This window comes from Lepisosteus platostomus, chromosome 14 (assembly GCF_059453375.1).
Source record: "Lepisosteus platostomus isolate fLepPlt1 chromosome 14, fLepPlt1.hap1, whole genome shotgun sequence".
In the NCBI taxonomy this organism is placed as follows: Eukaryota; Metazoa; Chordata; class Actinopteri; order Semionotiformes; family Lepisosteidae; genus Lepisosteus; species Lepisosteus platostomus.
In genome coordinates this window covers 21,272,730-21,295,061 of record NC_142624.1, presented here as the reverse complement: position 1 = coordinate 21,295,061, position 22,332 = coordinate 21,272,730, and the positions used below count along the sequence as shown (strand labels likewise).

The window sequence follows — 22,332 nt, the reverse complement described above, 5'->3', positions numbered from 1 at the left end:
CCATAATAATTATTTTATGAAGCTTTAATCTTGAGTGTTGTCATTTCTAGTAAATAATAATTCCAAACACTTATACTGTATACTGTAGCACTTTTCTGGACACTCCACTCAAAGCACTTTACAGGTCCCCTCCACCACCACCAATGTGCAGCATCCACCTGGTTGATGCGACGGCAGCCATAGTCTGCCAGTACACTCACCACACATCAGCTATTAGTGAGGAGAACAGAGTAATGAAGCCAATTCACAGATGGCTATTATTAGGAGACCATGATTCACAGTGATCTAGTGGTCAACAGTGTCGAACGTAACTGTGAGATCGAATAGGACCAATAGAAAACTACAGTAGAGCCAGAGTCTGGGTTTAATAGAAGGTTGTTTAAAACCCGTGCTGTCTCTATACTGTGGCTGATCTAAACCAGACTAAAACTGCTCAAGAGGTCATTTGAGGACAAATGAGGTTGTAATTGAATGTTGACTAGTTTTCTCCAAGATCTTTGATAAGGAGGGAACGTGAGAAATAGGATGATAATTTTCAAATTTGGTGGTATCTAAATTAGGTTTTTTTAAGCATAGAAATAATCACAGCAGTTTTGAAACAGTCTGGAACTAAACTGGAGGTGAGTGACAGATTTATAATATGTACAATAACGGGGGCAAGACTAGATAAAATTAGATTTTAGAAGATGGTATTGGAAAGGATCCAAAAACAAAAGGTAGTCTTTATTTTCAGCGATTATAACGCGTGCCCAGTGATCAGGTATTATAACAGTTTTGTAAGACAGGGAAGGTGCCAGGACCATATTTAGTTCAAGCTATAGTACTGTATATGTTTATCAGAAAGTAAGAATGACGTCTTTTTTACGGCAGTAGTATGTAAATTCCTAAAGCACCTACTACTAAAACTGATTCCTAAATGTTTTCTCCACAGTGATCGTTTTAACAACAAACCTTACTTACAGTATGTCTACAGCCAACTTGTCGATTCAGCAGCCGTCCGTTAGAAAAAGAAAACGCGCTAATGCAGCACTTGCTTCTGTCTTGCAATTCCACCTTAAACTGGGGGGTCAAGAAGCAGGAAGCTGCTGCTGTTGCACTCCAATATAAACGGAGAAAGGAGGGACTAAACACACTGAACTTCCAGGTTGAGTCTGAAGGCGAGCTGCAAGTAGAAACGCATGTATCAAAAATAAAGCGTTTTGCCAAGTCGGTTAAAAGTGTCAGATACAGCATTTAAGAAATGCAGAGACAAAAATAAGGTGTAGGCGCACCGTGGAAATGGCGGAAGGCGGAGACCTAGATAGGGACACCGAGCTGCCTGTTATTGGCATTCCCTGTCCTACAGCTCTTGATCTGGCAAGCAGCACAAATGCAGGTACTGTAAAAGACGTTTTATGACGTCGTTATTGGGCTCCTGCAGCATTTAGATGCAGTAATTACGCCAAAAGATGATTGACGGTTAATCGCGTACAAAACATATCTTCAGCGTTTCTGACCTCACCCGAGTGTGCGCCAGAGTCACTTAGGGTACAGGTGTGATTTAGCTAGTTCAACGTTGTGCTCATTCAACTGTAAAAAGGAATAATACAATTATAAATTAGTTTTTTTTATTATACTTCTCATACAACACCTTTATGAAATTTTAAGTCCGTTATACAGTACTTCATGCATATGCACTCTCTTTTAGATATTCTGTATACAGTCTATGCCACAACTCAGGCTAAAATAGCAATATCGGTTTACGCTACCCACTTTTAGTCCAATCTAAAACGTATCAGCTTATTTTTGTGTACCAGGGAGGATAAGTGGACCTGCTTTCTTGTTTCATTCAGTGTTCAAGTTGCATCAGTCTTTTTCTATGACATTTCAGTAAGTACAGTATTCGGTAATAGCTTGATTCCTTTTATATTATAAAAAAACTTTGCTTTGAAAGGGTACTGTATTGATATTTTTTACATGAATATGGATGGATGAAACATTTTTTCAATACATAAAACACTAGGTTCAAATTTATCAACAAGACAAAGCACAAATATGTCAAATTTAACTGGTAACATTAGGATTTAAAATTAAATTGGTAAAACATACAGTATACAGTAAAACCTCACTTTTCGTGAGTTAAAAAATTATTGCACAAGATCATTAGTGATCTATATCATTTGCGGACCAGAATCTCCTTTTTGCTACAGTAACTGCCCAGTTGGAATGTAATGAATTAAGGGCACCCACTTGCACATCATCCTGTGGATTTACTTCACCCGACCTGCCTCAGTCTCTGTTCTTACTGAAGTTGTCTTCTTGTACGTCGACAGCTGTATCTGTAATCAGTGTCATTATTAACTGATGGTTTTTACATTCAGTAACCCCCTATCGGTTATTGCAGTGGCTCCCAAGTGCAAGTCTAATGTTGATGAATGTGTAAGCAAGAGAAAGAAAGTTGTTACAAAGCTTACAGAAAAAATAGAGTTGACGCGTGGTATGTCAGCAAGTGCTGTGGCCCGTGAGTATGGTATCGCCAAGACCACTGTTCGCTATATCCGAAAGAAGGAAACTGAAATTCGCACTTGTGTTAGGGAATCAGCACTTCAAAGTGCAAAAGTAAGAGCAGTGGTTCGTGATGTCTACATTGAGAAGATGGAAGAGAGACTGAATTTGTGGATGAAGAGATGGTGAATGATAGAAAAACTGTGGTGGACAGCATGACTCTGAGGCAGCAAACTCTGTGCCTTAATGAGCATGTAATAGAAGGTGTCGATATCCCCAAGCCTTTCTTCGCTGCTATAGGGTGGCAACAAAGATTCAAAACAAGGTTTGAAAGGTTGAGTGCTTAAAGGAAAAAATAAGAAACGGATGCCCATTCATTGCTGGTTTGTTAAGAATGTGTGTATGTCGACGCAAATATTCTGGGATTGGTTAAATAATTGCTTTGTTCCTGAAGTGGAGAAATATCTGCAATCAAATAACCTTGCCTTAAAGGTACTCTTGAATTGTAAAGGCCCGTTAGAGCATGCACACCCTAACATTGAGTTTCTGTTTATGCTTGCCAACGCAATATCACTGATGCAACCACTAGATCAAGGCATCGCGAAAACTTTTAAAAGTTATATATGAAATGTGTATAAGGCTGCCAATGAAACCCTTGCAGCTGATCCATCATTGACGGAGGTTTGTCAAGATGATAAATAATTGCTGAAAAAAATCTGTGGGATGCAGCAGTGACTAACTTTGAAGGCTTTCCCAAGATAAATGGGGTTGTAAAATCCATCCTTCTTCTTTCTGAAGAGACTGGAGGAGAAGGATTTGATGACATGAAAGAAAATGTTATCCATGTAAAATCAAAGGAACAGACGAATGAAGAGTTCAAACAGCTGCCTAGTGCGACACAATTTGATAATAGTGATGATGAGCACATTTACTGCTGCTAAGGTTGCAGAACTATTAACAAGTTTGTAGTCAGTGATCCAGTTGTGGAAAGAAGCACCAAGTTTAAAAGAGGAGTGGAGAATTTGGTTGCTCCTTATCGGCATGCATCTGAATGATATCAGGAGAGTAGGTGAGCAGACCATGATGACAAGCTTCTTTAAACCTTAGAGATCAGAACCCCAACTATATGTAAGCTCTGACATAACCAGATATGAACCCCAATGCTCTACAACTTTCCTCATAAAAAATGGAAGAGGAAAACGAAAAGAAAGAGTAGGATAATGGAGTAGGAGGAAAGTGAGTGGAAAGGGAGTCAGACTACAGATGTCTCTCTATTCACACTGCCCACCTCCATCCAATAGCAGCCAACAAACCCACTTTTATGCCCAGCCACTGTATGCAAGACATCTTCATTTTATGGTAAGTACAGTGGTAAATACTAATGTACTTACTTTTTTGTTTTTACTTTGTGTAATAAAACGTATTACAGTATAGTAGTGCTGCAATAATAATAATATGTAATAAAATACTTTAAAAAGTACTAAAGTAATAGATTGTACTAAAAATGAAAAGAGAACTCTAGTAGAGAGTATGATATGATACCTTAACAATAATCTATTTGTTGCACATGAAATCACTTGAGTTATAGGGAGAAAACACTGTTTTGTTTTAAGTTTACTGTACTCTTTTTCATGAAGAATATTTACCAGCAATAAATACTGAGAGTTTTCCAATTAAGTGAACTGTAATAGCAAAAAAAATTACAGTGGAAACATTTGTTTCACAAGCAGGCAGAACCCTATCCTATCTTCCCCATGAAGTATTAAGTCCTGCATTTGTGAATCAATACTACTGGAAATTTCAAGGTACAGTACCGTATCCTTGCAAATACAGAGGTTTTATTGTATAGTAGATTGCAGTGATGATAATAAATGACAATAATTATAATAAAAATAAAATATACAAGCGAAAATTATTTCATAATACAGAGTGAATAATTGAAAATAAGAATCACAAATTCGGGAATAGAGGTTTCATAAACACATACTTTAATGCTGCTTTTATTAACAATAATTTACCATAGTGCACTTTGTCTTGGCCATAATTTAATCAACCATAATGGACATTTACCCATAATTGTCCATTATTCACATACAACAGTATTTTCCTAGGCAAGAAAAAGGAAGTGTTAAGGTGTCTAAACATCAGTAAGCACCAGACTGATACTGACCATAGCTAAGGCTGTATCCACAATCATAACAATTGTGAAGATAATGTTCCTACTTTAGTCACCAGTATCGCATATTATGAAAAGGATTCTGAAATAATTTTAAATGTTTCTAATTTTGAAGCTACAAGTCATTTTTACTATGTCTCTCTAAGGCAATCAAAGAAAACGACAACTAGCCTTCTGTGTTTTGAATGTGGATGACACTGCAATTTTTGGAAACAAATGACAAGCTTCACCAGATGTTCGACCAAAGCCGATCACTGCGACATACCCTGTGATGTCAGCACTCTGTTCTACAGCAAGTAGCATTTCTCTGTTTTGTGGAAAGCATAAGTAAGAAGGAATGGGTTATTGTTGGTATCTTTCAACAATGTAAGTTAGTGTTGTTAGTAATGCTAATTTTTGTTCTGCAGTCAAGCATCATTGTGAGGAAAAGGGCTTGGAACCCAAAGCTGTGCCATTGGTGGATAACTCCCAGAAAACGTATATAGCCTTTGCGCTGCAGTATGAGTGAAAGTAGTCTTCCTTCCACCTAGCACCACCTCCCTTCTACAGTAGATGGAGCAGGGTTTCTTAGCCATCTTCAGGGTCTACTTGCTGAGGCAGATCTTCATGCAGTTCATGGAGAAGATTGAGGGAGAAGGGAAATCCATCTGTGACTTCTGGAAGACATTCAACATCAAGAAGGCCATCAAGAACATCGGAATGTCACCAGCAGCTGCATCAGTGGAGTTTAGGACAAGGTCTTGCCTGAGGAATGTCATGATTTCCATGACTTTGATGATGATGCCGTGACATGACTTCGACGTGACATTGGCAAATCTGAAATGCCTGGGGGATGAGGGCGAAGATGATGTAGTGGAGCTGATGCAGTCCAGTGGAAAGGCACATACTGATGAACAATTGGATATCAGATGGCACTATGCAGCAGAAGAGAAGGAAGATGAAACGAGCTGAAAGTTCTCCAGCCGGTTCTGACTATAAACAATTGTCTATAAACAATGCTACAGTAACAGAGGCACTGGACAGTTCTCATGGAATGATCCTGTGTTTGAACACAGCAGTGTAATGAAATGGAATGGGTTTTGCTGACATCATTTGCTATCAGGAGATGCTTCAGTAGCAGCAGAAGTACTCATACAGTACCCTAGATGCCTTCATCGAAAAAAAAATCAAGCTCCCCAGGATGACTCACATCTTGGTCCATTCTGGCAGAAGTAGCTTCTCCTACAAAGGCCACATTGGAGGAGTGAAGGCAGACAGTGATTAAGCTATGCAAGCTCTCACAGAATGTATTGGTGTGTAGCCAAATTTAATGTATTTCTTCTGTAACTATAATCTTAAAATAAACACCTTTCTGTCTCATACAGTGTGCATTTTGCTTTATATTCTGTGGTATGAATGTCAGTATCACCATTACTGATATGTCAATGAAGCTCTCATACTGTGCTTCTGGGAACACATCCCCATTAAACCATGCTTTAAATGTTTTTATTAGTGCTGATTCCCACAAGTGCTCCTTTCTCTGAAACACATCCTGGTCCAACAGTGGGGAGCCATATCACCCTGCAGCTCTCAACTGGCTTCCCACTGAAGCTAAGCAGGTTTGAGCCTGGTCAGTACCTGGATGGGGGACCTCCTGGGAAGATTTTCTTGCTGCTGGAAGTGGTGTTATTGTGACCAGCAGGGGGCGCCCATCCTGTGGTCTGTGTGGGTCCTAATGCGCCAGTATAGTGGCAGAGACACTATACTGTAGTGGGCACCGTCTTTCAGATGAGACGTTAAACCGAGGTCCTGACTCTCAGTGGTCATTAAAGATCTCCGGGCATTTCTCGAAAAAAGTAGGGAGTTATCCCGGTGTCCAGGCCAAATTTCCCCCCTCGGCCTTTACCTTGTCCTCCAAATTGTCCCCATGTATGATTGGCTTGCACTTGCCTTGAAATGGGGACACCCCGTCCACGGTGTACCCTGCCTTGCGCTCGTTGCTTACCGGGTAGGCCCAGGCTTCCTGCAACACCGTAGGGTATAAAGTGGTTTGGCAAATGACATGATATGACATCCTGATCCATTAACTAAGGAGAGTGCACTAAACCCCATCTCTGTATCAAGATGATTCAGAGCAAAAATTAAATATTTTGTGGCTATTATGATGAAATTTCTCAAAAAGACAGACTAAGTCAACCTGCCGATAATCCATAAGTTATTTTGGTAAAATTCTTGTTTTATGTTCTTGTCATTTTCAGAAACAGTGAATCACATAACAGAGAAATAATATATCCTTCGCACTTTGTGTTGTTTACAGGGAGGCAACTTCACGGATCCATCCCATACAGCGGTTCTATTTCTTACTTTCATTGGGATAAGTGAGAAAACTAACTTGTATCCTTGATGAGGCAAGGATCGTAACTGGCAAAGAACATGCCAGTGGTTCCAGGGTAGATAACTCAAGGATATAGGTATTGGTAGACAGGAAATAAAGAGCTGATATGTTCTCCCATTGGAGTAACTTACATTATGTTTCGTTGTCTTTGCAGGCCGGAATCTGAAGGAATGGCTTCAGGAGCAGTTCTGCGACAAGCCGCTGGAGCAGTGTGAGGACATGCGCCTACACGATGCTGCATATGTAGGTGACCTGGAGACTATCAAGAGCCTTCTGCAAGAGGAGAACTTCAAACGGTCAGAGAGCCAATGGAAAGGGCTCCTTTTCCATAGCAAACAGCACTTGATGTGGATTGGTGTTTTTCTTTGTTGTCTGTGTTGTCTTTGTTGTCTTTCTTAATTTCTCGATTAAATACAGTTCCTTGCGTGCTACCGTTATGACAACCCTGAGTACTGTCGGTCCTTTCCTTCTCCATTTAGACGGATCAATGAGAAGTCTGTGTGGTGCTGTGGTTGGCTGCCCTGCACTCCCCTGCGCATTGCTGCCACTGCTGGCCACGGGGACTGTGTCAGCTATCTCATCAAGCAAGGGGCAGAGGTGGATCTTGTAGACGTGAAGGGGCAGACGGCGCTCTATGTGGCTGTGGTCAACGGGCACCTGAACTGTGTGAAAATCCTGCTGGAGGCTGGTGCTGATCCCAATGGGAGCCGGCACCACCGGAGCACGCCTGTGTATCATGCTGCCAGAGTGGGGAGGGTAGACATTCTGCAAGAGCTCATCCGGTAAGGGGGCTTTCTCTCCACGCTCATGTTTATGTCCCGCTAGCAAACCCACACTGTGGGAACTGTAGATCTGGCAGAAAAAGCTGACAAAGAAAAGTGATCAAGTGCTAATGGGAACATGGCTTGTGATTATCATCAGTGCTACACATTAGCTACACATTATCATAGACTACACATGAATGAGGTGAATGAGAAAAGTTCAAATAACAATCATGAAGTATTTTCCATTAAAATAATAATTCTGAACCCACAAGCTATAGTAAAAGGAACGAATTAACAAAATATACAGATTTACTGTACATTCTGATGATCATGATAAAAATCTCCAGTTAATAATCGTTTTTGTGCAAAGCAATATAGTTTTAGATATCTCTCAATCGTAGAGGTTAAAAAGTTCTCAATATATACATTTAAATTCCCCTTGTAGTAAAATGTTTCAGAATGTCTCCTCTACAGAAGGGAGGGATTCTGTCAATATTTCAAAATATAGGAGGTGAAACGCAGGTCATTTGAGTCATTATAGCTGTGTAGATTAATTAAGATTAATTAAGTCATTAATACAGCTACCGATATGTTGATTAATTTTACCTACATAATGTAGACTTCAGCTCCTTGAGATTAAATATACAACACAGAGGAGCAATACATACCTGTATGATTATGTATGGATATTTAGATCAAAATCTAAGATCAAATATTAACTAGTCTGTTCAGAAAAACTCAAGAAAAGACGTCCATGTTATGAGACATGAAAAAATGTCAGATTTTTTTTATCTCCTTTAGTGTGGTAATTCGGGTGAAAAAAGAATCAGTTTGACATAGCCATACTGTGATGAAGAATTAACCAGTTTTGTGCACAGATTAATTTAGTATACAGAAAACAAATGTTTAAACCTAATCTGTTATGTAGGTGTTAGTCTTCATTTCACTCTCCTGCCCTACAACAAGCTTATTTCTGTGACTGTGACTCTTCGTTATAAGCCCTCACTCAAAATTTTGGATGTAATTTATTAATAAAATAAAACCAGCAGACGTGTCACAGAAAATACATAATAGGATTGTTTGTATACAGATAATGTTATAGATAAATACCTTTTCCTTCCAGATAATGTTATGGAGCTGATAGATTTGATATCTGAAAGTTGTGGTGCTCAGATTTTGACTTCTGTTCAGTTTTACTGTCAGGAAGCAGTACCATACAGTATTTACTGTACTTATGCTAATGCAGGCCCATGGCAAAGGGCTTGTCTCTTGTCCCATGATCAATGACATGCAGTGAGTGCACTGTGCAGCTCTGTCACTCTTTTCTAGGTACAATGCTGATGTGGATGTGGACCAGCAGCTGGGGCCTAGGCATCCACTATTCAGTGCCAGGCGGCTGTCCACCCTTGTGGTGTGCCCCCTCTACATTAGTGCTGCCTACCACCATCTCAACTGCTTCCGCTTGCTGCTAAAGGCTGGAGCAAACCCGGACTACAACTACATGGGTCCTGTGAGCCGAAATTCTTTGTGTCGTGGCCTGGCCTCCTGTGTTATGGATGCTGTGCTGCGTCATGGCTGTGATCCTGCTTTCGTCAGGTTGATGATAGACCATGGAGCTGACCTGAACTTGGTTCCATGGGAGGACCCAGACCCAGAGACCATGGGCAGAATTCGAGTCAACCCAGAGGCCTTAAAGCTCTTTAAGGAGGCAAAAAGTAAGTATTTCATTGAGTGATTTACAATGCATTATGAGTTTAACATCTTCGAACCCTGACAATCTGGTTTAAGGTAATTTCACAGCACAGAAACTGCCCTGGTTAATGTCACTAATGATCTTCTTATGGCTTCTAATTCCAGTTCTCAATCCATCCATATTTGCCTAGACATCAGTGCTGCTTTTGACATTGTTTACCATGACATCTTACTTTCTTGTCTTGAGACTGTGGAGTTTTATGCCAACACTTTGTCTCTCTTGGGGGCTGGGCTCGTTAACTCTGGTGTTCTTTAGGGCTTGACACTTGGCCGCCTACTATTCAGCCTTTACGTTTTCCCACGTGGTCAACTGTTCACAGATCACATGGTCTGAATGATCATTACTGTGTTGATGATACTCAAATCTACATCCATACTAAATACAGTATATCCATAATCCATACTTGAATTAAAATACAAATTAATTGATATTTGATCCATGCCTAATATTTGACCCACGTGTTCAAAACATTGTAAAAACATAATTCTTCCATCTCAGAAATATCTGCAGACTATGGTACATCCTATGTTGTCTGAGTGTCGCTGAGAAGCTTCTCAACACATTTGTCTTCTTTACAATTGATGACTGCAGTGCCATACTCACCACTGTATCTAAATCCACACTGAACAAATTTCTGTATGTCCCAAATTCAGCTACGAGAATCCTCAACAGGCAGCCTGTTAAAATAATGATCATGAAGTGCTGTGTTTTCAGTCGAAATAATAATTCTGATTCCACAAGCTTTAGTAAATGGAACAAATAAATTCAAGCTTTGACTTCCTATCAGGGTTAGTGTCAACTTCAAAATCCACATGCTTATCTAAAAGTCTCCACTTGGCTTGGCACCTCAGTACCTTCCTGATGATTATCCTCCTACTCCCAACCTCAAAGCCTTCGTTCATCTGACTCTGGTCTCCTGTCTGTCCCCCAAGCTTGTCTACATTCTGTGGGTGACAGGGCCTTTCTTTTGCTATACCTCAGAGTCTGTCTGCCCATTTACAGCTTCCATTACATTAGAAACCCTTCTGTTTCTGTGTGCTAATTTAATTTCCTGTCTTTGTTGCTGTTTTCAGTTTTAACTTATTTTTACTTTCCTGCAAAACGGTTTAAGAAGTTGCTTTTGAAGTTCCTATATAAAGCTTATTATTATTATTAATATTATTAAAGGGAACTGTACTCATTCCTGGACTGTACACGAATATTAAAAATGCTTATATTGGAGAAATTAACACAAATGTGCTAAATAACATACTGTAATAACATGACGGAAGGCAAACACAGTAGTGCACAGTTCTCTATCATAAAACGGAATTCATTAAAATTCATAAAGAACGTACAGTACATTTACAGTTTTGGGGTTCATTAATCTTAAGGAAGTTTTGATGAATTGGGAGACAGATGTGTCCTATGAAAATACAGTAAATGCGCTCGCGAATTTGGAATTTATTCGCTGAGAAGCTTTGGGTCTCTGAGAACATTTTAGAAACTTCATGAATGTCTCACACAGCAGGCCTGGCCTGACACCACCTATATGCAAAGCTGCAGATAAAGAAGAAGGTGTGTACTGCACTCTACTGAGAGCCCACATTTGAGCAATTGTCCATTCCCCAGCTCAGTTTAAGGTCGGCTTTTCTCACTTTACTCAATTTAAATGATGCACAAAAATAGTGCCCAAGCAAAAATACCTACCACTTGATTTTGTTTAATACTGATCATTGTATTTGTGTTGCTGATTGTCATAGAATGGTCTGTTAATTTTTTTGCCTAGAAAGCAGAAAGTATTAATGAGCTGTGGGAAGGCTCATACTGACATCTGAGAAGCAATTGAGTGATCAGGTCTAGAAAGCTGAATGTCTTCTCCCAGTTACTTCCATTATTTCATAAAAATGCTGTCAAATACTGCCTAGAAAAAAAATATTTTGTAGATAAATTACTACGATAACTTGTATTTTAACAATTAATAAATGAATACATAATTACAATAGAATGCTTATTAGTTTTATAAGTCATTTAACAAAGCACATTTGTGGGACAAAGCTTATTGTGTTCTGTAAGGTAGTTTTCTTCTCTGTCTCTACAACATGAAAAACCATGTACTGTACTGTACCTGCTGTACATGAAAGAATACTGTAGTAAGAAGGCCTTAAATCTACCATGTGTCAGTGTTTGTGTGTGGATTAACACCTCCTTGGGCCCATTCAGAATATGGTAATTATGTATTTGTAACAATAAGACAAACAAAAACATGAAAGGTCTCAGAAGAGTTGTGAAGTGAGTTGAAAACAACATACACACCTTAACTCTTGTGCACTGTCCAACCACCTACCTGCTTGTTTTCAGGGTGTTGATCCTGTCAAAGCAAGGATACAGTGCTTAAATCAAACCTGCACAATCCCAACAATTCTTAGCCAATTCTGAATCATTGTTCAGGGAACCAAGCTCACAAGTGATTATTGAAATAGCCCACAGTCAAGCCAGTGATATCTGTGCGATAAGGCTCAACCTAAACTCCGAACAAGTGCCTTTACAGCTTGAGACATTTTTGAGAATTGAGAATTTCTCAAAATAGAGAATGGAGAATGCTGATGTGCTATTTGGGTGCCAAATAAGAATGGATATTTGTATTGTGTCTTTTATCAAATGCAGTCCCTATAGAAAAAGCCTCAAACACATCTAATTCTTAGGTGTTGTTATTCCCATTAACTATGAAACGTAGCAGACGGCACTGCTACACGTTTCTTTTTTATTAAGGACACTGAGAGAGCTGAATAGCACTCAATCGTATTTTTAAAAGGGAATAGAGAGCTAGCAACCAAAAATTTAGTTTTCCATGGCCAATTGTTTGGATGAAGTGTAGGCCAAGGAATTGTCCAAAAGCTGCAATTCAAGGCAGAGAGTTGTTCTGCAGGTTTTAGAGTTTTTTCCCATTACTGCCTTATCTTTTTCTGTGTCTGCTGTTTTATTACGCTTTTATAGATTGGGTTGTTTTATTTTCAATGGGTTGTCTCTTGTATTCACAGGATTGTGGTTTGTGCAGTGACAAACCTCTCTACCCTTTCTTTGTTTTGTAAAGATTTCCAGAAGGTTCACAAACCTTCAAGATGAAATGCATGTAATGTCAAATTTATGAGTACAAGATTAAGGCAACTGCTAAAATTTTTTTTTTCTTTTGTAATGAACATTTTCATATTTTACTTTAAAACATTGTCTAAAATCCTCCTGGTTTAAGATATTAGCTTACAATGCATAAAAGAAGGATGTTAATTGAGCATTAAAACTCAAAATACATCAATGGCCTACAAAATAATTATTCCTTCAATAATTATTGTTTCAAAATCTTTTGTTTGTTTATAAAATCTTTAAACTCTTTTTGAAACAACTGTTTCCCTGTTTTGGTTAAAAAATAATTCAAGTGTTTTTCCCATTTGAATTATTCTTGTCAAGAAGACTTGAGGCTTGTAGTTTCATTAGTTTGTAAAATACGTTTTGTGAATGCACCTGGTCATTGGCATATTTGCAGGAATATATACTGTACATAAAATGACCTTGGTGGTTTATGAATGGAAATAAAACTAATCTAACAACTCATTTATATGAGATGGAACTTAGTTAGAGTGGCAGAAGACAGTCATGTCTCATGCAAACACAGTATCTGAATTATCATGGTTTCCAATGTTGCCTTCATAGGAACTCCCAGAATGCTAACCTACCTGTGTCGCATTGCCATTCGAAGAGCACTTGGCAAACACCGGCTCGCTCACATCCCAGAACTGCCTGTGCCTGACATGGTCAAGCTCTTCTTACTCCATGAGAACTGCTGAAGACCAGTTAACTGTGTGTTTGTTGTGGGTATTGTATCCTGCAAGCCTCATGGGAATGCTGCTTTGGAGAAGGTCTCCTTTTTCATACTGTATGCTTTGTGCTGTTTTTGTTCACGAGGCCATTCTGCCAAATGTGATTTTACTTTGCTAAAAGACTGAGTTATAGCATCATGTTTTTATCTCGGCCAGGCAGCTTTACATATTTGGAAAATGACTGTTCCTGCATATAAAGGTTCTTTCAGTTGGCTTCAGATTAGCCGCTTCTTTGTGTGAAATACTGTAACAATGCTGTTATTATCCAATTTTTACCATACTGTATTTTCTGGTGACATATATTAACATGTCTGCGTGCAACTTTTGTGTCTTGCTCACCACTGCCTTTTCAAACCAATCTTGCTGCAATGTACTTGACTTTGAGTTGTCCATCAAGACAATAAAATTTTAAAATCGTAGTTGTTTTTCTGTGATGATAAACTACCTGATTTCAACCTGATTAATTTGCTCTTTTTCCCCACGAATTGGTAGTTTTTTATAAACTCATTTTAGTTAGTAACTACTATGGAGAAATCCTTGCTTTTCTTTGGAAACGGGAGTGCAGAATGTGATTTCTTTCAGGTGCCAAACTTGTTTAAGAATGGGGCTTTGTATAAATTCCCTTCAACTGGCAGTTCTGTTATCCAGTGCTAAGCTTTAATGTCACAACAAGGGAATTCAAAGTGTAACTCTTAAAAGTTAAGTCTCATTGATATTACATACAGTACACATCTGATAAACATTATATGTGGAAAAATACCAGCAAAGCTCAATTGACTGTTGACAGAGAAATAGCCCCCAACCCCTCTGTAGAAGGCTTAAGCCTGTTTCTATTGAGATGTGCTTTTATTAACTGCTATAAATAGGTCTTTCATACTTGTTTAGGATTCCTTTTAGGTAATAATGACATCTAAATCTTTTTTCTGAAACTTAATACACGATCAAACCATGAATAAGACCTTTTTCTTTTTTAAGAAAGCAAATATTCTAAAATGTGTAGATCTGATTTGTGTGACACATGAACTCAGCTTGAAACCACATCACGGAGAAAACCACATACAGTGGAAAAAGCGAAGCCTGGGAAATCTGAAAAACCATGCAACTGAAGACCTCGTAAAGCACTGGGAAAATACATAGTACACAAGAAGTCACGTTTTGTGGCTTGTGTGCCGAAAGGGCATAGGTAGTTCTCCAAGTACATAATCTTAATCACAGAAAACTGTGTGTTAGATAAAATGTCTTATTGTCTAGTTCAGCTTATTGCAGGCAAAGCAAAATCTGCTTAGTAAGGATTTGTAAATCCTGAAGCAATGCATCACACATAATGTCTCTGTTTTATCTAAAACATCCATCCATTTTCTAACCTCTTTATCCACTCCAGGGTTGCAGGCGAGCCAGAGCCTTACCCAGCATGCAGTTAGCAGAAGGCATGATACACTCTGGATGGGGTGCCAGCACATCGCAGGGCACACACAGAACAGTGACTATTTTCCAAGAGCCCAATTAACCTACCAGTACATCTTAGGACTGTGGGAGGAAAATAGAGCACCTGGAGGAGGCCCTTGTGAACATGGGAAGAACACACAGACTCCACACAGAACTCTGGGAAGTGAACCCAGGCCCCTGTGCTGCAAGGCAGCAATGCTATCCACTGCATCACTTTGCCACCCTTTCCTAAAACATTTTATTTGGGATTTGAGTCACATAAAAAGTTTAGAAACTTTCATTACTTTTAACATTGTTTGAAACTGCAGTGCTGGTGTATTGGTCTATACTTTGCCCTGCAGATAACAGAGGTACTATGGGAATGTTCCATCATCTTAGCAGTGTCCCTTGTGTGCAGCAAAGCCACAAGGCAGTGTGGCACTGCTGGCTCAAGGTCATTTTTGTTTAATATTTCATGCTTGGAATCAGTAGGACTCTCTTGAAAGCAACCAGATGCTTGAAGCTCTCATAATGCTTGACTTTTGCTTAGCTCGAGTGCTTTCGAATCACAGAAACAAATAAGGCAGTGGTTTCCATGCTTTATAAACCTTCTAAGAGAGCTGAACAATGGAATATTTTCTTATTCTTGTCTATGATTTACTTGTCTATGATAATTAACAATACAGTACCTTTTTGTTGATACTGAAGTAAGAAGTACTTTTGCATCAGCTTTCTGCAGTTTGTAGTGTCACAGAATCGTTTTAAATTTAAAAAGGTGATGATGTGTTTATTTTAGGTCTTTGTGATTGTAATAAAATTGGTGATTATACATACATTGATTATTATCTAATATTCCACTCATTGATCCATTGAAGATCTATTGAAAAGTATCGGAAGAGCTTTACTCACGTTTTACATTTGAAGATACAATATGTCCCATGTCAGGTGTGCAAGCAGGTAGACTTGAGGGTTGCAAAAAATGTAACCTCTGTATAAGCATCTTGTTAAGGCTTTATCAAAAACAATAATAATGGAACAAAAATTAAGGCATTATTTGGTTGAGAAGCTAAAGACGATCTCTGTCAGAACAGCCAAGAAGACAATACCTTATTTGCCAAAAAACATCTGTAAGAACCAATTTTAATTTCTTCAGAAGGGAAAGTGATGAAACAAAGAATTGGAAAAATTTAAATTCACACTAAAAAACGGTTGAATGAAAATGAACATTTGGGATGTGTGGCAGTTTTGTGTGTTAACGAGGTTATACAGTACGGATAAAAGAGGAGCATAAGAGAGAGATTATAATGTGCTACAGAAGAAGTAGGTTATTAATATGAAGTTCTGTTTAAAGAAAATCAGGAACAGAAGTGAATGTTTAAACTTTTGTTTGAGTATAATAATTTCAGTGAATACAAAAAATGTGAGAAAAAGTATTCTTTACTAGTCGAATATAAAGTATTCTTTAGAAGTTGAAAATAAGATACACTGATTTTGCTTTGTGAAGCTATGTTATAATAAATACAACAGAGTAGTTACAGATTTTAAATTAATTCTGAACGGATATTGAGTTTCAGTTGTCCCAAATTGCTGTTGGAAAATGTAGATTGAAAATTTGATATTATAGGTATCACATTTTTGGGGGTGGAAATAAATGCAATACGTGCTGTCTTCCCTAGTTCAGTAGATGGCAGTCTTTTCATGCCAAGCATATTGTCCTGAAAGATTTACACTGTAAAATGCAGTATCTGTTTTATGATTCAGTTTTTCAGCTTTTCAAAAGCAGATCATTTGTCCTCATATATTACACATTAACCTTTTAGTTTTAACATATCTTTAACTTGTTTTGTGCTCCTTCAGCTAAATTAACCTACACTTACATTTTGATTGATACATATCAATATATTTAGTCATCAAATCATTATATACATTATAAAAAGATCTTAAGTGGTAAAACTGTGGTTATTTTCCAAACAACTCAATTGAATGCCTGAAAAATTACAGCCTTGCTTTTGTATTTTTGCTGTGTTGTATTCTGAATGCAAGCTTGACAGAAAGTTGTCGAAAATTCATGCAAAACAACTACAGTTTGTTACTTGTTTGTTGTTTGTTACATTATGCATAACCACAGAATAACAGGAATGATTTTATAAAATGGTATTAAGTAGAAATAAAGTATTTCACATTATAAATGCCTGCACCAGTTGGAAAATCCAGAATTTAAACTTGTAATAATTTTAAAAGCTCTGTAATTACAAAATACTCAAGTGCAGTTGGCATTCTCCCCATTATCCCATAACATTCCACTTAATTCACTTTGCACATAGTAACATGGAGTTTTCCATGTTGTTTCTTAAGAGACATTTTATGCATTTAAATGAAAAACAAGTTGTATTAAAATGATCCCTTAGTGTCAATGCTCTTAGACTTCAATATTGTTTAATATTTTTTATAGTGTTTAGAACTCAAATTGACTCCATTTATAATATTTACTTTTATTATATTTTTTTCATCTGTTTTTCTTTCTAAGGATCTACAGTACTGTAATTATCTAATTTGCATTTCATAGACTGGGTCACTTAAATCTAGTAAAAGCTTTCTTCCAATAAAATGGCTCGATTAATTTCCGCAATATCTCTACACTGTATAACTTTGTAGTATTTTACAGTATTCAGAGTTCTATTTTTCTAATAAACGAAACCTCAGTTTTGAAATTCAGCATCAGGAAATGTTTAATAGTTAAGAGCAAATAGGATATAAAGATTGGTATGTTCCTTTTGTGGGATTTTTTTCCTGCTTTTTTAATTTAAGCAGTGGGGTTCCTGTAAAACACATGTGACAAGAATCTGTTAATCATAAGAATAAAGGATTTTTAAATAAGTGAATCTATTTTAAATATTCTATGTCTAGTATAATCTCCAATAAAGTTTACAGTTTGCCTTTAAAATTAAGTGCAACAGGGCGTTCAGAATTGAGGCTAGATTGGTCTTCACACCATTTTCACATTAGTGTTCAGAATAATTGCTTTCACTTCCGACATCCGTCTTAAAGTCATTAATGTGGGCCATAATTTTTAAAAATTGAAAAGAGACAATTGAAAAGAGACAAAATTGAGCAAACAGAAGTTTTCTTCATATTACTAAACATAAGCAACTGTCACATTATGTCCTTTCCCAGACTTATTCTTTTTAACACAGATTAACACTGAATCTCTCTAAAGTACAAAAATAATACAGTAAATAATACTTATATGTCACAATAATATAACAGTATACTGTATTTGATTTGATCTAATTGTAGTAGTACCAGTCTAACATCACTGTATCATCCTTTTAAATTATCCATGTTTTCTCATTGCCTGCAAAAAGGGTAATGTTTTTTTAGTAGATTAAAATTTCATTTAAACATGTTTAATGTTTAAGTGTTAAATTAGATTTTCTTTAAATGCTAACATTTTCTAGCCATGTCAGCCCAGGTGAAAATGCAGCTAGTTAGGTTTCTTTAAATATGATTTCTTTTCCATATTTGATTAATATCACAATCAAATAAAAGAGGTCCAGTATATCCTGTACACGTTTCCCATACAATTATGTGTTACTCTACTTGGAAGGTTATAAAGAAATCATGTTAAAATTATTAAATGGAAGTTTCTAACTGGGGGGCATGAGGGATGATGACCACCAAGTCCCTTTCGCACCAGTAATTCATAATCATACCTGACGCCATTTTTCGAAGGTTATATACTTTATACAGTATCTTACGCAAATCCCTCTCTTTTCACATTTCATCTCAAGCTTCTCTCCCCCTAATTCTCCACCTATGCAGCTACCCCTTGGTTGGCTCCTCACTTTGTTCTGAAGTCCTAGGCTCCTCATCCTATGTCCAGGGGGCTGTCCCTCAGCCAAGGGAGTTCATGTAAAACTCTCCATACCAAAATACTCAAGAAACACATCAGATTCTTAGGTGCTGTTATTCTCCGTGAACTAGAAATGTAGTAGACAACACTGCCATTATGTTCCCACTTCTTTTTTAATCAGGACACTGAAATAGCTGAATCGCTCTCAATCTCATTTTTTTGAAAGGGAAGAGAGAAACCTAGCAACCAAAAAATGTATTTTTCAGGCACATGCTATAATTTTCCATGGCCAATTGTTCAGATGAAGGGTAGCCCAAGGAATTGTCCAAAAGCTGTAATTCTAGGCAGAGAGTTGTTCTGCAGGTTTTAGTTTGCTTTTCCATGGCTGCCTTTCCTTTGTCTGCGCAGTGGTCCTATCACTATTGTTTTATTCAGCTTTTTCAATGTGGATGAATAATTACTAAATATAGCTGTTTTCTCATTTATTTACCCTAATTTTTATATTTATTACTCATCTATTTTGCCCCTGAACAAAGACAGTATACAGTATCACATTTCAAAATAGTACAAAATAAGAATTATGCATTTGTTAAGGAGAAATATTTTGTCTGGGGTCAAGTGTAAACAAATATTAAAACAAAGAGAGAGCAATAAGAAATAATGAGATAGCTTATTCTTATAATTTTCTGTTTATTGACTTTTTGAGTGTTCTGTTGCTTTTTATTGTCTTTTGCCATTATGAGCTTATAGCTATACATATCATCAGTGTTTTGGGCCTTTTTCTATTTGGAAGGCCTTTTAATAATATATTTAGAACACTTTGGAGCTGTAACTTTGACATACCCCAGAAGAGCTGGTTACCAGATGCTCCTTACTTCAGGTGGTGAAATCTCAGTCTTATCCAATTACTGTTGATGTTGAAATTACTTTTATTTTTACTTCTTTGTCTTTCAAGATGACTTCTTGTTTATATCAGATATGCATGTAATTAATCTGATCACATTCAGATTAATTACATTTTAGAATTGTTTTTTTTTGTAATGGAGAACATTTTACAATCTAACATTTTCCCATTTGGGTGGGGGGCTGGAGGATTTTTTTGTCATTTTCTATTTATGTCTCCACTAAAACCAATCACACACTGGAACAGAGGTTTATTATGATATTTACAAATTCAAGCAGGGTAATTATTTCATTGAATCACAGACTCAAGAGAGATCATTTACAGCTGAGGGGTTCTGTGTTCCTGGATGATGAACAAAGTGGAGAAATTAAATATGGTTGAAGCCTTTGAAAGAATATGGCATCCTTGTTAAATTATGCAGTAATTGTCTCTCTGCTAATAAACCAGGCACCAAGCAAGAAGAAATAACAAGATTACAGCCACTGTGGGAATGTAGTAAAATGCGTTTTCCTGAAGTCTGGAATCCCACACTAAACCTGCAGGCATGGAAATTAGCAGAAGGGCCTGGTCTCAGGGGAAGCGAGGCCTATCCCAAGGCCTGTGAATCCTAAAGGCAGAATGGTTCACAAGGCTCCAGGATGAGGTAACCACAATGTATCATCCAGTGCTTCAAAACCCCTCGACACCAATACTACTGATCGTATTCCTTTCCAAATCCTCTTACATTGAAATGACTTTCTCAGCTCGTCTTGCCTTGGAAAAAGGTTTTCTTGTGCTAGATGTTATTGAACAAACATCTCAGACTAGAGTACGCTCGATATTCGCAAGGATTCAGTGCAGAGAACCATCTCGAATAGCCGCATTCATCTATAACCAAGTCCCCTCCTATTCTGTCGCATAATGTCACATACAGTAGTATGTATGGTTAAAAGACATAATCAATTCTCTCTTAGTTAATTTAAAGTTTAATTTTAAAGTTGATTTAAATATAATTGATCAAATAAAAGAATAGTGATCACAAACTTATAGTAAATATTTAAAATAGACCTAAATCCCTTCTCTATGTCCAGCCTGCACTTTATCTGCCTCCATGATTATCCCACTGCACCGCAATGAAACAGGCATGAAAACCATCAGAGAGCTTGTAAAGTCGTGTCCAGCCTGCCATTCCCCATGCAGCCGACACAGAACCTGGAATGTTCATTACATTAAAGAACAAGACCAGGTTAAGATGCGGATACTGGGTGGTGGTGGGTACCTGGGCAGGCGACAGAGAGAGGTTCACTCACTTATCCAGGAGTCTCACAATCGTTGTCTGCTGCGCCGCGAATTTGAAAGTTGCGGTTAACAACCTCTGGCTCGGATTTATCCCGCTCGCCTGTTCTTCTATACAAATTGCGCATTTACACATGCTACTGACCCTACTGAGCAAAAGTGTTTTTTTCATTTTCTTTTCAAACTCACATTTCCTTAGAGTGGAGTGGAGGTAAACCTACAGGTGTCCTTCTTTAAATATAAATCAGAAGAGATGTTTTGTTTTTTTTTTAATCTGCAAAGAAAGATCAGTGCCTGTTTAAAAAAGGCAACAGATTATAAAGTGATATTACTGTATCTCCACCCACATGCTTTGATAAGTGTCAAGGAGAATGGACACCCCAACCTCTGCTGGTAAAAGATAGTCATATACCTGAGTTATGCAATCATTTGAAGAGTACTAAAGCATCGTTTTATTAGTGATTCTTTTGCCATTCAATAAGGTGCTGGCAATCTAGATTTGTAACCCCAGTGCCCAGATTCCTAAAACACTACTGACGCTGTTTGAATACTGCAAAATGCAATTCACCATTATATTTAAATAAATCAATAAATATTCTTTGTATCAACACATTATAACACAATACCGAATATTCACTGGTAAGTTTATGTTCTCTTTTTGTGTGTGTTTGTTGAATCCTTTTCAGCTCAGGTGAAAGGAACCTGTCAGTGAGTCAAAGGCTTTTAGTTTATGTTTGCATCAAATACATTTTAATTTGGAATTAAACAGCAAAATGCAGGAAACGTGCCATTTGAAGGGAAAAGAAACACAGTATTTCTGTGTCGGTTTGCACAGACAAGAATGTAAAGAGATGGGGAAATGAAAATCAGTTGGCACACAAGGATGGCACACAAGCTGTAGCCAGAGTAAAGCATTTATGAGGAGAATACTGTTGCTGGCGATGTGTTAGCATATATACTTTCTCGTTTTAACACAATATTATCTTATTTTAATAAAATGAGTATCTTGTTGAAACCCAATATATTGTTTAAATGCAAGAAGTATCTCGTTTAAAAACAATTTATCTAGTTTAACTGGAAAAAATATTATTTTCTGTGTGGGTTTCCATATTACTTAACCATGAAGTGTTAGTTTTTTATGCTCTGATTATCTGTATGTGAAGTGATATTAACCTTGGGTTATGTTATCAGTGTTTATTAGGATCTGAAATGAAAAAACAGCAGTTCTGTGAATATATGGTTTATATAATTGCTACATTCTGCCTCTGCTCCCATGTTAGGAAGCCAGGGAGAGCAAGCTAGTGTGACTCTTTTAGTTTTCTCCTAGTAGAGACTCCCTTGACAGAAAGTGGGAATGAATCCAAATTCACTGCAAAACGCCACTTCAAATCAACCATTTCCTCCTCCAGCAAGGAAACAGAAATGAGGTTTCCAGATTCTGATGAGTTGAAAAAAAAGCCAAGCTAAGTC

General features: G+C 37.5%; 1 protein-coding gene and 1 long non-coding RNA gene across 2 annotated transcripts; both read left to right on the top strand.

Moving 5' to 3' along the window:
* The first annotated feature begins 1,130 nt into the window (after positions 1-1,130).
* asb1 (ankyrin repeat and SOCS box containing 1) lies at positions 1,131-13,824 on the top strand. Its single transcript, XM_088604981.1, has 5 exons — positions 1,131-1,375; positions 7,189-7,330; positions 7,514-7,816; positions 9,128-9,513; positions 13,239-13,824. The coding sequence occupies exons 1-5, from the start codon at positions 1,279-1,281 to the stop codon at positions 13,370-13,372; spliced, it is 1,062 nt and encodes a 353-aa protein (XP_088461107.1). The 5' UTR covers positions 1,131-1,278; the 3' UTR covers positions 13,373-13,824.
* On the top strand, positions 3,852-6,017 carry LOC148648975 (uncharacterized). The gene is made up of 2 exons (XR_015926266.1): positions 3,852-4,289; positions 5,068-6,017. It is a non-coding gene; the product is annotated as an uncharacterized LOC148648975 (long non-coding RNA).
* Positions 13,825-22,332: the final 8,508 nt, after the last annotated feature.